Here is a 16255-nt window from a genome sequence, read left to right on the forward strand (position 1 = left end):
TCATCATACAGTAGTCTTGTACATTATAGTACCCAGAATGAATGGAATTACTGTAAATTATTGCTGAATACAAGTTACTTGAAATCTCATATTTCACAATTTTTTAATGTCAAGTTTTTTCATATTGCAGATTCAGATCAGAAATCAGAAGAACGAAATAGGGTATCAACACAGAATATATTTCAATATATATAAAAATCACTTTCATCTCTCTTATAATAATGTAATGATGTATTTGTATAGCACTTTTTGGTACAAATAAGAAGTGCTCCTCATGGGTCATACTGTATCCAAAGCATCAAAATAAAAATTAAATGAAATGCAACCATAATTAAAAAGATAATAATTAAATAAAAAGGCAAATAATAAAAATAAGTAATTTTTCATTATCAGTATCAGTGTTTTTGAAATAATGGTTCATATAATTCCTCTGTCCATCATCACCATTATCAACATCACTGGTAATTTTATGACTCCTAAATAAAGCCTGAACCTGATCTTGATCAATAAAATCTCACATGTGATAAAGAGATCACATAGCACAGGGCAGTCCTTACATCAGCACTGGCCCATGAGAAAAGGCTTCCCTCAGACTGGCCAAAGCTTCTTCCTCAGTGATCATTTCCCACTCCTCAGGAATCATTGCTGGCGTCCTCCCATATTCCATTGCAAAATTTTCATTGAATTGCACCAACACATATCTGCAAATTAAAGAACAATTAGCACATTTCATATAGGAACCCCTGTGGACAAATATACTGTATACTGTAAAGCGAACTGATTGTATGGTAGAAATGTTTATATTCAGGACTTAATTAACCACACAGTACCTCCAGTAAACGCAGGGCATCTGGGTGTTTGGGTCCCGAGGGGAGATGTCCCAGTCTGGATAAAGGAACCGTAGGTCACTGCATGCCACGGCTGTGCTATCATCCTCAATCATGCTATCAGGGCAGCTGATACTGGGCACCCAGGACGAGACGTCAGGCAGCATGCATTTGGGCCTGTGGAGCACAGCACTGTGAACCTCATGCCCCATTTCCTGCACCTCACAAGGCACTCCACAGAGAGGACATTGCTTGTCACAACTTCTCACTCTGTCGAAGAGCAACCGTTGGGGCAAAACTGGAAGGCATTTAAGGAGTTGGGTGGCATCCACCTTTTGGGAGAACTCCTGGGCAAAGTCCAGCCGCATTTCAGCCAGTAACTCCATAAAATATGTAACAAAACGATCCCATTCTGTGGTGATACTGAAGAGAGGTCCATTGAGACTGGCCCTGGCAACATCCATATCTACATTTCCCCCTAAAATGAGGCACACTCTCTCCAGCAGTGGCTTTATTTCACTCAGTACTCTGCTGGTGCCTTTGGAGGCTTGGCTCACTGCTGATGCAACGTTTCCCACAATTTCTCCAAGTCTATGTTGCCTCCATGTTTCCAAATAGATTGATTCAGATAGGTGATTCATCACAGTCTCCTGGATCCTTCTCGCTATGAAGCTGTCATAGGAAAGCAAGTATTCTAGGACGTTTTCAAAGCTGTCCTCATTTATCAGGTCTTCCAGCAAGCTTTGGTTGAAGGTACATGGGCACTCATACTGTTTTTCTTTAGCTTGGATCTCTTCTGTGATACGTGCCCCCAGTGGTTTATAGATGTAGTCCAACACTGAAGGTTTGATGACCATGGATGAGAATGCTTGGGCCGCCCTCTGACATTGGTCTCTCTTTCTGAACCAGTAGATAAACTCTGCTAAGGATGTACTCTTGGTTGCAGTAATACATGTCAGAAGGTCTGCGTCCTTAGCATAGCGATCGTGTAGCTTTTGGAAGTCATGGCATGCGCAGCTACAGAGATACACTTTCAGATCCACCTCAAAAGCCGATCTGATTTCAAGAGATTTTTCCTCCAATGCTTTTTCAACATTTTCTAACAATTCAGTAATGTAGCTGTCAGAAAAATCTGCTGCTAAGCTACATTTATCTTCTACAAACTGGTTGTAGTCTTCTATCACATTGCTTGCAAGCTGTTTGGCCTCTAACCTCTGTTGGCGGTTGTTCTTCTTTAATCTGCTGCGTTGTCCAAAGTGCTGATTCTGAACTTGGAAGCCAAATGCCTGGTATTTGCCGATGTCCACAAGTTTTGTCATGTGTTTTTCGAGACCACGATTCATTAGATTCTGCATCAGAATACTTGTCACTCTTGGAGTTATATCATCTGTCTCCGAAGGCCTGAAGTCAAACTTTGACAACACATCACTCCACATGCCCTCAAATTCCTCTTCTAGCTCTGTATCTTCAAGGAGAACTTGGCTTGACCTGCTCTTTTCAACAAGTGTGTGCAGTTTGATCTCTTGTTCTTTTTCCAGCAAAGTTTGGAATTTTTTCAACTGTGTTGAAGAGCAGTGGTTCTCTTTGATTGACTCCAGCCTTTGGATTGTCTCTTCAGTTGCTCGCTCCTGGAGGTCACTTATATTGCACGTAAAGATTGGCTCTAACATTTCAGTGATCCCATTGAGAAGGTCATCTTTCATTAAGTATTCCTCTACTTTTGACCTGAGTTTGTCCATCTCTTTTTTGACCTCATTTGTGGCTTCATGCTTTAACTCATTCATAAGGTCTTCTTCTTTTGCAGGGTCTGAATTTGTCTTGACAATTTTCTTTGTTGCTCCCCTAAGCCAGCCGTCCATGTGATCTTGGAAAATAATTTCCCAGTGTGAAAACACTGTGCAAAATAAAGAGAACGCTAAAGCTCTATCCTTTTTCTGCAGACCAAATGAGAATGATTCATTTTTCACTGCATCCCAGACAGCAGACAAACGGACCATAAATTCTGGCAGATTTGTGGCTTCAGACTTGGCTGCACATTTCCTCAATGCCGCAAACAAGGTTTTCTTGAGCTTTAACACAGCACTACTGTACTCTGTATCCACTGGTTCAGAGAGGGATGTGTGGGACCAAGGCCTGTCGACAAAAGTGATGCAGCTTGTGGTCTTGGTATACTGATTATCAGCACTGTTATTTTCTCTGTCCTCAGTCTCTGTCTGAAGCATGTCAGAAACACGCTTTAACTGTGAAGCTTGTAATAGGCTATTTACTCCTTCATTGTGGATCAGGAGTGGGCAGTTGGGCATGGAGCCACATTCTTTGATGCGTAGAAGAGCGTTGACTAGAACAGTAAAATCTGTTTCAAACTCAGAACTTGGATGTGAAGAGATGTTTTGCATTAAAACATCACTCACTCCTGTTGCAACAGTGGCAACCTCATTGTCGTGGATCCGGGTATTTGTTTTGTTACCTTGGGAAATCGAGCAGAGACCCTCTACATCAATTAACAAGAGGAGATCACATCCCATGTCTACTCTAAGGGTATCAGGGAGGCAGAGGGCAACCATATACACCCCCTTGGTCGATCTCTTCCTTCCTTCAGGGAATGTTACCCCAAATAATGCATAAAGAACCTCAGCATTCCTTGCATGGTGCACTCCAAGGTTTGTCAGCACTCGAGCCCTTTGCTGGTCATTGGGTAGACGGCTTGCGAGTTCTGCCAAAACACAGCCCAGCCAGCGCATGGGAATGTTTGAGGCATCTCCATCCATTAGTTCAATAGGAATCCCATAGAGAAGCAAGTCAGCAGCTAAACCAGGAAGACGCAACACGTTGTGGCTCCCACTGCCAGGGTTGATGTGTGTTAACTCGAAAATTAGGCCCATCTCACGCAAAAAGTGCTCAAGCCCCAGAGAGGATGGATCAGGATCAAAAAGAGTTGAACTCACATCTACCTGAGGAACGGAAACATCTGGGCACATTTGTTGTTCAGCAGTCACATCTGATGTCTCTGGTGTCAGTTCTGGTTCATCTTCCTGTGTTGACTGGTGGCTCAAGGTCCCTGTTCCTCCAGACTCTAAATCACTGTTTGCCAGTTCTAGTTCACCTTGCTGTGTTGACTGGCGGCTTAAGGTCCCTGTTTCCTCAGACCCTACATCACTGTTTGTAAGTTCTGATTCATCTTGCAGTGTCGATTGTCGGCTTAAGGTCCTTCTTTTTTGAGATTCCAAATCACTGTTTGTCAGTTCTGGTTCATCTTGCTGTGTCACTTGGTGGCTCAAGATCCCTGTTCCTCCGGATTCCAAATCATTGTTTTGATTCTGAAAGACTTGATCTGAAATTTGTTCTTCAAAACTGGATATGTTTTCAGCTTTTTCTTGAATCTCTTTCTCACTTAACATCATATATGCCTGTTGGTCAGTGACTGGGTCATGTGTGGGTTCACTGTCTAACTGTTGATCAGATACTTGCAGTTCAGCATCTCCAGGTTGCTCTTCAGTTCCTTCTTCTTCAAATGAAGAATTTGTGTAGAAAGTATCACTGTCCTGTTCGCCATTGCTTTCATTTTCACGCTCATCAGAATGTTCAGGTATGACATTTCTCTTTTCTGTCTGCAGATTTGTGAATAGATCTTGTGCGCTATGGACAGTTTGTTTAGGCTGAAGCCTCAGTTTCATCCAACATAAGAAATATGTTCTCTCCATTATGTCTCTTGTGGAAAGAGCATCGGTGAAAATCTTCATAGCTGGGGTCATTTTGTAGCCACTCAACTCAACTGAGATGTCTATATTTTCTTTTTGCAGTTTGGGGTCAATTTTTGCCTCTTTCCACAGTTTACTCTCTGTCTTTTCTATTTCAGCCAGTTTGCGCCATAAATGCCCCTGCAAAGGAAGCTGTCTCTCCTTAAATAGAGCTGACCCCTCATCTAAACCTTTCAATACTTCTTCTGCCATGGCCATTGCATTTTTACAGACTGCCCCTTCATCTACACTTACACCTAGTTGTTCTGCTAACTTTGCTGCTGCCTCCAGTGTGACAAGTTTCAACTTATCTGGTAACAGTTCTTTCAGTGTGTCACACAGCCTATTAGCCAGTTCTTCTTCAGTCAAACCTCTCCCTTGCAGCACTTTTTCCTCAGGTAGTCCAATGTCTTCTTCAAGGTGTTGATCCACAAACCCCACTACACTGTTCTCATTTCTCTCATTGTCTGAAAGATCAACCAGAATGAGCTCATTAGCCACATCTTTGCAGGAAGCAAGAAGTTGTTTATCTTTCTCCCTAAGATTCCCACAGAAAACAATCACAGCAGAAGAAGCTTGACATAGAAGCATGATGCTTTTCTCATGTTTACTGGCATCTCCACGTAGGTTTGAGATGACCACAGGGACGGTGAAATTATCTCTGGCAGCATCTCCAGTAGGTAGAGACCATCCAATTTCTACCAGGCCATTGGAGAGTTTCCGTTGCAGCTGTCCTCCATCCATTTCCTTGTGGAGAAATGTTTCATTGCAAGGTCCACTTATAATGCGGTTGAGCACCTGTGACTTTGACACATCACAGTCACCAAACTTCATACAAGAAATCATTGGCATGTATGTACTTGCCAAATCCGCCTCTTGAACCTTACTGTTGTTGTTGAGAGAATGGGATGTCCAGGGGCTCACAACACCTCTCAAAGGCCAAAGAAGGAACTGACTGGGTTCTTCTGGATCTATGCTTGGTAGGACAAGAGGCACAGCAAACTTGCATTGCACCATGCGTATAGCCATCTCCTGCTGAAGAAAGGTGTTGGAAGACATAAAGACAGCTGTAACTAGATCAAGGGGGTTGATGGCATGGTGACTTTCTTCTCCAAAACCATTCGTCATTTCCTGGCGTGAATTGTTGTTCAGAGCTCTACTTGAAGGCTTGCAGCAAGGACTCCGGGCATCAGGGCTGAGCAGCCAAAGACGTTGGAGGAAAGCTTTTGGCAGATCTTTGGGCTCTGTGGGAGCTTTGATCTCCGTAGTCCATGTATTAATGCCCAACATAGATGCTGGGTCAAGTGGTGCAGTCTTATAGGCCTCCAGGCCCAGCTTCTGTAGAACCTCTGTCTGGGCATTTTCCTTCGGAGGTTCTGGTTTGAAAACAATATAATAATTATCATATAATAAGGGTGAATATAATTAATTTCTGTCATGAAACGTAACCAAATGGTTTGGTTTCATGGTTGTTCAGCACACATGTAGCATAGAGCCAAACCATTTGAACAATTTGAAATAATTTGGATTGGCTAAATTATAGGTGGGAAGACAGTCACAATAGAGCCACTGCATTGGCTTGGTTTGTAGCAGAAGCATTCCTTCTGTACAAGACCTCTCATCATAGATGGCAGATATAGGCTAATACAATTCTTTTGAATGGTTGAACATCAAAATGTCTACCTCTTTTAAAAACAACAACAACAAAAAACAGGATGCATGGATCCATGTTCATTTTCAAGACAGGAGTATTCACACCATATTCAGATAAATTGTTGTTTCCAAATTAAATACATTTCTATCTGCTACAGTACAACCCCTGAAAAACAAAACAAATAAAAAAATAAACATACTTTTCTTCTTGCTGCTCAGACGCTTAATCTTCAGTGACATGGTAAATCCAGCACAATGTCTGTTCCCTGTGTATTAAATGAGTTTTCCTTCCGTGGTCAGCCACATCACTACTAGTGTGGATTGTTGACTGGAACCCTGTGATTAAAAATGTAAACATAACCATTAGTGGAATACAAAAGGTAGCACAATGCAGACAAAAGTAGTTTCCTTGGGCTTAAATAATCTTCATGAAATGCTTGTGTGATCATCTTGCCATCTCCTTGCACATGCCTTCCAACTCACCTTATCCTGCTATTATAGTAATACAGTAAACACCACCCCATCATTCAATCACAACCTTACATGGTTTCCTTCAGCCAATTAAAAGCTGTAAAATGTACTAATTATTCTCTATCCATTGTCATTCATATGTCTTTTCAGCACTGTAATTAATATAAGACCAATTTAGACTGCTTCATCTCAACCATGGATACCAGAAAATCTTCAATCAAAACATTTTATCAGAAGTTATCCCTTGCATTAGTTTGTGCTTTCCTTGACCTTCATTACTCATCACCATTGTTTAGGCTGGCAGCATCACCATCATGGTTATTCACTTCCTGTTGGAAATACCACATGTATCTCTGCAAATGTGAAAACGTATACTTTCCTTCTTCATTAAATGAGAATTTGTTGTTGCATGCTATCTCGGGGGACTGTTTATTGTGGAAAGTACAGAAGAGGCCGTTTGGCCAGATCTGTATTACCCTGAAATTTTTCATCTAAGAGTCTCCTCCCTGTTTCGTTTTGCTTTTTGCAACAATAAAACTTGATCCATGAGAGGCTAAGCGTACTGTTATATGCTGATATAATGGCCTCTCCTCAGTAGGAGAAACTGTCAGAAAGATAAAGCACTGCTCTGATAATGAGGTGACTACCCCTTAGTTTTAGCCTACCACCTCACAGCTCTTCAGAACTCTTAAGATTAATTTTGAGTCTGGCTACTTTCCATGTGTGATAAGTGACCATACCTCATTGTCCTGGAAGATGGAATATTACTAATATGCAGCTAAAATACCTAGACCGCTGTTGAAAATAAGGAAGAAACTTATTGTTTAGTAGAGCTCACCACAAAACATACCAGTTCTAAGTAAGGGTTGCAAAAACATAATGTAAGGATACTCCATTTAAAGTAAAGGTGCGCCATTTTGTAAAATGTGCTCGTACAGGTAGTACATAAATTGATTGTGTTAAAGAAAAACATTGATAACTGCATCTGTTATTTGAGTAAATTCAGTTACAGTAATATGCAGTAAAATGTCCTGTGAGATTATTGCACTATTGTTTTTAGTAGATATCAATACTGATGCATCAAAGGGAAATTATCATGTCACTGCTGTAGTTGGTCAGCGTAGAACTAGATTTTTTTTATACCTAACATAAATGTAACATAGTTTAATGCATGTAAATCTGGGGGTCAACCAGTGGGTAAAGGTTAGATTATATGGATTTGAATAATACAATAAAGTGATTTGCATCAAGATGTTACATTGTTGTACCATTCATGGTCTACTGCACAAAGAAAGCAAAAAACAATTGGTCAGAGTAATTCATAGTTAAGTGATTAATTCGTTGATCCACTGGTTTTGTGGATTTGTCTAGAAAGTGTGAAGTATATATACTAGATTGATTGATTGATTGATTGATTGATTGATTGAAGTGTTTATTTCAAATATGAAAATAAAAAAAATAAAAAAGAGAATAAGACAAAACATTTAAACATGAAATATAGAATACATATTCGAAAAGGAGTGAGAAGAAGTCAAACTTATAAACTCCCACCCCCTCTCCTTATATATGACTAGCTAATATCCTTGTCTAAACATATCTTATGTTACAAAATCATGAATATAATTTATTTATAATTTACTTTTTTTACTTTACGTTTTAATTTAATTTACGTTTACTTATAATTTACTTATACACACTAATTATACATACATACTAATTATACAAACATACAAACATACATACACATGTCCACATCCAGATACATACACAAACACACACGCACATACATGCAAAAGGAAAAAAAAAACAACAACACCACAAGATAATGACCAGTATAAAAAGATAAAAATAAATACTAGGAACTCATTATCATACACCTGCTCACTAACATGCTATATTAGTCTGTTTTAGATATCTGACTATTTGCTCATGTGTGTTTGATTCTATGTTAATCTGAGTAACTGCTTCACTGTATTTACAATTATTCAGTTTTTTTTTTACTTCTTTGCTTTTAAGTATTACCTTTGTAACTCATTTGTACTCTTCAGTCTGATAAATTTTAGGAGCTCAGGAGCTCTAATCCAGTGTGAAGATACTCAATGCATCCTCAACCTGTGTTTGCTGTGCACACATCCTTCTGCACAAAAAATATTTTCCTCATAAAATAAGTTTGCCGTTTCATGTACAATCCCCTCAAGTAACACGAACACATTGCAAATGCAAATAATTATCCTTGTGATAGTGTCATTCTGTCTATATTTTTTTCTCCAAGATAATAATGTTCTTACCTATTTCTCCTCATACAACTGGCAAGAGAAAACGAGTATCCTTCACATTTGATCTGTGACCTGGTGGCTTTGTGTCTCTGTGTGTCAAGGCAAGCTCTTATACCTGTCTGTCCAGTCATGACATGAGACACATTCCTTACTACACTTTTATCTGATCCCATAAGTACAACATGAACAACACTAATATGCACACAGACCCACAGCGAAACACGTAGGCAAGAGTGAACAAATGAGACTAATGATTATGTAAAAATTCTTTAGATGACAGGCTTGATACTCACACTTGATAACAGGCAGGCAGCGTCAGCCAGTCACAGTGTGATGTATTAGTGAAATGTATTCACAGGCACAACTCCAAAGTATTATCATAGTTTACGAGGGTCAGAGGCGAGGCTCCAGACAATGACGCACACAAACCCTTGGTCATGTCTGATCTCTCAGATATAGGTCTAGCTGATTACTACAGATAACTGGTATACTGATGCTCCCCTTAATTCATAGAGAGCCTGTTTTTTCATTTTTGTAGAAATCCTGTGAAATAAATGTTTTACTGTGGTCGTCTTGAGTAATAAGATGTTGGGCTTCTTTCATTACTTCAGAGCAGGTTCAGATGGCTCTCAGGATGAGAGTGGACAATTCTTCTGCAGAGAGAAATTCAAATGAAGGAGAGTACGGTACTTGATCCTAGACACTGTGTCCTGTACTTCAGTCTCCACTTTATTATCCCAAAAGATATTTGGTCTTCAGACAGCCATTGAACACGAACACATGAATCACAGGCAGACAGTGGTAACAAATGAAAAAAAAACTTTAATGCTTTACCCAAACACATATGTCTGTATTTGTATTTGGGATCAATAAGGTATTGGTGTAGGTCAGGATGTAATCCTCTGATTTTCCACCATTTTCCCCTCCTTTCATGCACAAAGGCACACACTGTAACTAATAGCTTTGTTCATCATTAATAAATGACTTATTAAAGCGTTTAACCATTAAAAACAGGTAGTGAACACATACACTACCACATATTTTTGATAACTTCATTGGTTGCAACTTAAAAACATATCAAGGGTGCCATAATAGAAACCAAAACCTGGGACCTTCTCCCTGATTTATATGGACTGTTTATAACCAGCGTGCTAGGAGAATAAATTGATATCCAAAGCAAATAGTCACCAAGGTTTATTTTCTTTCTTAGAGCCCTACACCTCTGAATAATAGCTCATCCACTGCAGTTGCTGGAGAGGTGAAAGCACACCTGAGGGATAAGTGTTGTGCAGAGGAAAAGATTACTGCTCCTCTATTTCTGTCCTGAAAAGCTCTTTAGCAGTCTTACCCTCATGTATCAGACACTGCAGGGAATGAAGTGCATGCATGTCTGTGTGCATGTTTATGTATATGCGCACGCGCATGTGTGTGTGCGTGTGTGTGTGTGTGCACCTGAGAAACCCGTGTGAGAGTGGACCCACTCAACAGCGTGTGTCCAGTTGTCCTTCCCCTGAGTAGCTCTTCCTTGCATTCCTGATTGCTGCTCCTGTGTGGACTTCTCTTCCCTTCGGAAGGACTGAGGAAAGCTATCGAAAAAAACAGAAGAACATTAAGGATTATTAGAGACACTAAAGGAATAGTGGTCAAGATGTTGATCACCATGCTAACAGCCATGTACATGATGGTCAGAGTCGTAGAATCGGTAAGATGATCATTACCATAGATGGAAGTGTTGTGTTGATTATTATTTCGGAGAAATTTAACATGTATTAGTGTTAAGTGTTAAGTTTATGTTCTGTTTGCTTACAAAGTTCCCCTAATTCCTCTGATTATATATCACTATCACTATATCAGTTACAGACAAAATGTAAACATTGGAAGAAATTCCTTTGTGGGTAAAGTGCTTTTTGATATAACTGCAACATTAACATTGTGGTTTCCTCAACCAGCAGTCGAGTTCATATTGACAGCGTCAGAGTGTGATTAGTGTGATGTTAAAACCTGTTGTAAGAGTCAGATATAAACCAGGTTTATATCGACAGCGTCCCATTGTAATTAATGTCATATCAAACTTAAAATCTGGCGGTTTTCTTTCTCTTATTCCTAACATCTCCTACTCTAACTTATGCTGCTAAAAAAAAAGCTGTTCACTAGTTCAGTAGTGAAAGGTCACAGAGTTTACCGAAGTATTATTGTCCTTCATACCTTTGATCAGTAAAACTTTCTCACAGGAACGCGGCCTCAAACCTGCGGTGATGAGGTTACTTTGTTTCTCACACATTTTCCTTTTTCTTTTTCAGATAGGGGTACGCTTTGCACGCCAACAGGAACCTTTACCTTACATGCTGTCCCAGCCATTGCCATGGCAGGTTCACTCTGTGTCACACAGTCGGAGAACCAGCAAAGCAGAAGAGGTCAGTTGTAGTGTATAGCCTCTGTATAGTATAGTTTCTGTTACACTCAATACAATGAGAAGTCATTCAGCACATAAATGATACATCCACTATAACCACATCCTCTTTCGAGCAGATCTGCTGGGGTCTCCTCAGGTTTTACGTTTTTCACTGGAGATAGATTTTGAGGAAACAGAAACAAGTTCTCCTTTCATATGAAGTTCCCCTGCCTTTGCAGCTGGATTTTTTTACTCATAATTCAGCTTTTCCCATCTTCTCATTTCTCATGCACAGACAGAGCATGTGGAAAGTTCAGCAGCCAAGTCAAACTTGACTCAGCATGTGAGCATCTAAGCTGGTCACATGTTCTGTGCTTGCTTACGACGTCTCGGGTGGGGGGGCTGTAAAGGACAGCAGAGGAATATGATTTACAAGACAGACAGAAATGACTTTTTGTGCCTCTGAACTAAAACAGCATCAGTGAAATGATCTATTATGATACAATACAGTTATTACATTATATTCAGTGACCTTTTGACCCTTAATGAATCAATAAATCATTTTACTTCCATCAGCACTGTCCATAATGTTGTAGTTATTTGGCTATTCCTCAGATTTTGCTATGAATTTCTGCATAAAGAGGCCTATTTCAAACGCATAGCTCTGATGTCCTACACATACAAAACTGTTGGTCACATTGGTGTTCTTTGTAATGATGAATCTGGTGAATGAACAAAGTGGAGCAAAAGAAAGTAGCTTTCACCACCAGTACCTGTGGCTGTGGTTAACCATGACCACAGGTGATGAAATAACTACTCACCAAAAGAGAACATCTATAGGGCTAGCAGCAAATGATAAAAAATAGAATGGAAAAATTGTTAAAGATGTTATATGTCACTGGTTGGTCAAAGCTCAAATTCACATTAACTTCTCTGGTAGAAGGAAAGAGTAGACCTCACAGATGAGGTCATGGACTACAGTGCGTGGGAGTGTCTGCAGGCAACACTGACGTGGGAGCAGTCTAAGCTGGTCCAGTCGTCAGCCTGTGGCTTCCCTGCCGATGCTCTTCTTGAGCTGTAATCCCAATCAAGGGGATTTGTGTTTGAGGTCATTATTCTACCTGCTGATAGAAAGGACACACACACACACACACAGGTGGCATAACACATGTCCAGTACGCACACTCTCATTCCTTGAGTGCGGCACATTTTGTACAGTTGAGTGAAAGAATTCAAGAAAGACTATCTGTTGTGTCATGTGTCTAATTTGTGGTATGTGAAAAATGTTTTGGACCAGTTTCAGATGAGATTGTAGCATTGATAAGTGTCATACCTGACAAGTATCTGATGCATCTTGTGCATCCTCACTGCTCTGTGCGTCAGTGTGTGTTTATCAGTTTAAATGTGTCATATAACACACAGTTTTTCTGTTTCATTCACAGTTTGATGGCCTCAGGAGGAACAGCATGGGCGTGTATAGAAAGAGTGAGTAGACATATTTTTCAAATTAAATGCTGGCTATTTTTCTGCCACAAAAATCATCACAGCAAAGTTATAACAAGGGTTTGTCTCAAATCAAGGGTCAAACCCAACTGATTCCAACTTTAATCAGAAAAATAGCCTGCTTGGATCCAGAATAATATGTAAACAATGTGTTTGAACTCAATCATTGCTACAGACTATGTCTCCATGGCTATTGCCTCTACCTCTCTGGCTATACCATGTGTCCTGTCGTGCTCAGACTCCAACATCAGCAATGGTACGTGCGCCACTCCCGTTCCTCCACTCAGCCCTGTTGAAGTTGAGAAGGCCGCTGCTACCATCCAGACCCATTTCAGGAAGTTCCAACAGAAGAAACACAAGAACGGCAAATAGATGGATAAAGAAAGGTGCTGGTGGCACAGGTGCAGCAAGCCTGGGAGACAACAGGAAGCAGGGACGTATGTTGATTCACCAAAGGAGGGATGAACTCTGTGATGACATGCACAAATGCATACACACATGTGCAAATGTACATACATTCAAACTGTATAATAATTGCTTAAGATACAGTAGCTTTTGGATTAGTGACAGTGTAAACGTTAATATACATTAATAGCCTATATCTCAAAATTCCTTGAAATACCCAATTTAAAAGATTATATGTGAATAATATATTTATGAATATACAGTCTTTACTTGAAAGAATGTGAGTTTTGATGTGTTGTGTTGACAGTGACAGTGTGTGAGTGATTGTGTCTGTGTGCTGTAATTCATATACAACCAGTCTTTTGAGTTTATAAATATGAGGGAAAAAATGATCAAATCATTTGTCTACATGTGCAACTTTCAAAAACAAGCTGTCAACTTTTGACCAACCTATTTCAATAAACTCCTCTGTCAGTGTCCGTTGTTTGATTGCAGCATGTCGCCCTCTAGTGTCGTGATCAGGTTTTGAATCACATTATGGATGAACCATCTGAAAACATGGTTCATCCGTAATATATCAGCAGCTTTAAAATCCCCATGCAGGATTTTATTTTTCAAAAGAAAACATTGATAATGTTATAAGTCTTCAGAATCAACTAAATAATATAAATAACCATGCCAGAACAACTCACACAACCAGTCAAAACACTAATTATAACTGAGCCACCCATTCATTCAGAACAAACCAACAGCCAATCAAATAACTGACTTGATTAAAACATTTGGAAAAAAACAAAAAAAATCGGAAAATGAAATTGAAATGTTTTTCACTATGAGAAAAAGTGAAAGCAAGATGACTTGTGAACATTTCACAATATGTTTTAAAATTGTATTGCCAAACGGTATACAGTATATTCAAACAATAGTGTTTATACTGCTTTTTTAAACATTTTGGTTACCCATTCACTCTAATAAGCTCACAAGCAACAATTATAGTTGTGTATAGTTGAGTCAGAAAATTGAATTGAAAACTGAATTTGTCATTTCAGAGCCAGGGTTCGCATTATTCACATTAAAGAAATAGTCCAAAGCACTTTTGTTCACACTGAGTTATGTGGATCTTAAAAACAGCTGGGTGGCATAATGACAAATTGAGCGAAGTTCTTTCAAATATAATCAAATCAGTCAAATCCTTACCATGTTCCAATAACATTAAAGACTGAATAACTTGGACAACCATATAAATTAATTTCAGATGTTCAATGTATCTGAAAGAATGAACGATATCATCACAGTTCATAAAAAGATAGCTTTATTGCACAAGGTGTTGAGTACTCTTTTTCTGTTTTTGTTTGTTTTCATAGAAAAGAAAATGTAGAGTTAAACACAAGCAATTGCAAATTGAAGCAACGTTTCCCCATAAAAGTTTAAGGAACAACCTCTGCATTTTTAAAATGTTTTAATTAACCCACTTTTAAATTGTTCAATTCACCTTTTCCTCGTTTTCTTTTATAACCAGCAAATTTTTCAGAACATGCAATGCTGCTGTCCTCCCCCCAAAAAGTGGAATAAGAAAAAAAGAGGCAAACTCTAAATTAAGCAATCTGTGACAAAGTAAAAAAAAAAAAAAGGAAAACAAAACCAAAAACTTGAAAACAAAGAAAAGGAACGAAAAATTAAAAAGGAAACAATGCAACCAAATGTCCTGTAAAAGAAGAAATCAGAATTGTTAACTGTGCATGGTCCACTATGGTATTTTTCAACTGGTCCATAAATCAAGATAAAGCAGTGTGTGTATAATTCTATAGTTTTCATTAATTCCTCTTCTGTTTCATTACAATAACTTCAGTTCAGAGTTTACATTGTGCCCTGCTTTCTAGTGAAGATGTCGAAAATAGTACTCATTTATACAAAACACTTTCCTATGTACACAAGTCTTCTAGTATGGAGTAGAAATCATGTTGTATAGGTGGGCAAAAGGGTACAGTGAGAGGGGGAGATCTGATTGGTTGGGCAGATGTGGAAAAGGTTGGGGGGAAATAGCACACGTGAAGTTGGCCTTACCAACACGGACTGAGCCAGTTTGAAAGTCATGGTGTTGCACTTTGAGGAAAGATCCACCCGAACCTCGAAGCCATCACTTACACACTGTAAATCATCACTGGTCAAATGTAAAGATTCTGCTATCATGTGCAGTGAGAAAAAATAGTTGTGTTGTAAAACACTGAAGTGAGATTTTCTGCTGCTAAGATAACTAGAAATGTATAATATTATGATATATCACATTTGATGCTTTAGCACTTTATTTTGCATTATTGAAGCATTCGTCACAAATTCAATAATTTGATGACTAATTACATTGTGATTAGAACTGTCATTACTGTGGCAATATGGGTTGCAGTTTGCCTTGAATGCAACCTGTCAATTTAAAATTTTAATATGATAACATTATTATTATTTCAAAGCCACATGATTCTTCTGTAGACCAAAGTGGATCTACATATCTGATCATTTTGTTGAGCTAAAGCATATGTCCAAACTTCCAGGAGTCAGGATTGTTCAAAGGCCCAAATCAGTTCAATTCAAGTACTTGAACACAACAAAATGTATATTGTACCTAAAAAGGAAAAACAACTGTTGATGAAATTGGCTGTAAAAGTATCAGGGTGGAAATTTCCTTTAAGACAGACATCACATCAACTTTGAACAAACTAACTGTGGACCAGTGTTTTACCAGTAGAGGCAACTTCACTGAAGAACTAGGGGAAAGCAGGTTGGACAGGAGTTTATTTCATCACTCCATCCAATATCCATACAACTGAAGTCAGGAAGCCTCTGGTTTTGGTTGATAAAACAGACCTCTCCCATTCCTAAACTCATGTCTTTTTTTAAAAACAAGTATTTGCATAACTTGAAACATAAAGGCCAAAATTAAAGGCATCCTAAACCATCAACAGTGAAAAGCAAAACTCATTTCTCTCCTGTGTAGTT

General features: G+C 39.0%; 2 protein-coding genes across 3 annotated transcripts; one reads left to right on the forward strand and one right to left on the reverse strand.

Annotated features, from left to right (window-relative positions):
* Positions 1–289: 289 nt before the first annotated feature.
* On the reverse strand, positions 290–4380 carry gvin1l2 (GTPase, very large interferon inducible 1-like 2). The gene is made up of 3 exons (XM_085796717.1): positions 4278–4380; positions 831–4110; positions 290–701 (listed from the first exon to the last, which is right to left on the reverse strand). The coding sequence occupies exons 1-3, from the start codon at positions 4378–4380 to the stop codon at positions 554–556; spliced, it is 3531 nt and encodes a 1176-aa protein (XP_085652843.1). The 3' UTR covers positions 290–553.
* A 6017-nt stretch (positions 4381–10397) lies between these two features.
* Positions 10398–13741, forward strand: LOC146976580 (uncharacterized). Of its 2 annotated transcripts, none has more exons than XM_085796460.1 (4): positions 10398–10666; positions 11265–11378; positions 12799–12841; positions 13035–13741. In XM_085796460.1, the coding sequence occupies exons 1-4, from the start codon at positions 10613–10615 to the stop codon at positions 13229–13231; spliced, it is 408 nt and encodes a 135-aa protein (XP_085652586.1). In that variant the 5' UTR covers positions 10398–10612; the 3' UTR covers positions 13232–13741. The 2 variants fall into 2 exon arrangements, with proteins under 2 accessions (XP_085652586.1, XP_085652587.1); XM_085796461.1 differs by having other exon boundaries at positions 13098–13741.
* Positions 13742–16255: the final 2514 nt, after the last annotated feature.

Source organism: Trachurus japonicus, chromosome 13 (assembly GCF_045865225.1).
Source record: "Trachurus japonicus isolate A0001 chromosome 13, Traja_1.0".
Classification (NCBI taxonomy): Eukaryota; Metazoa; Chordata; class Actinopteri; order Carangiformes; family Carangidae; genus Trachurus; species Trachurus japonicus.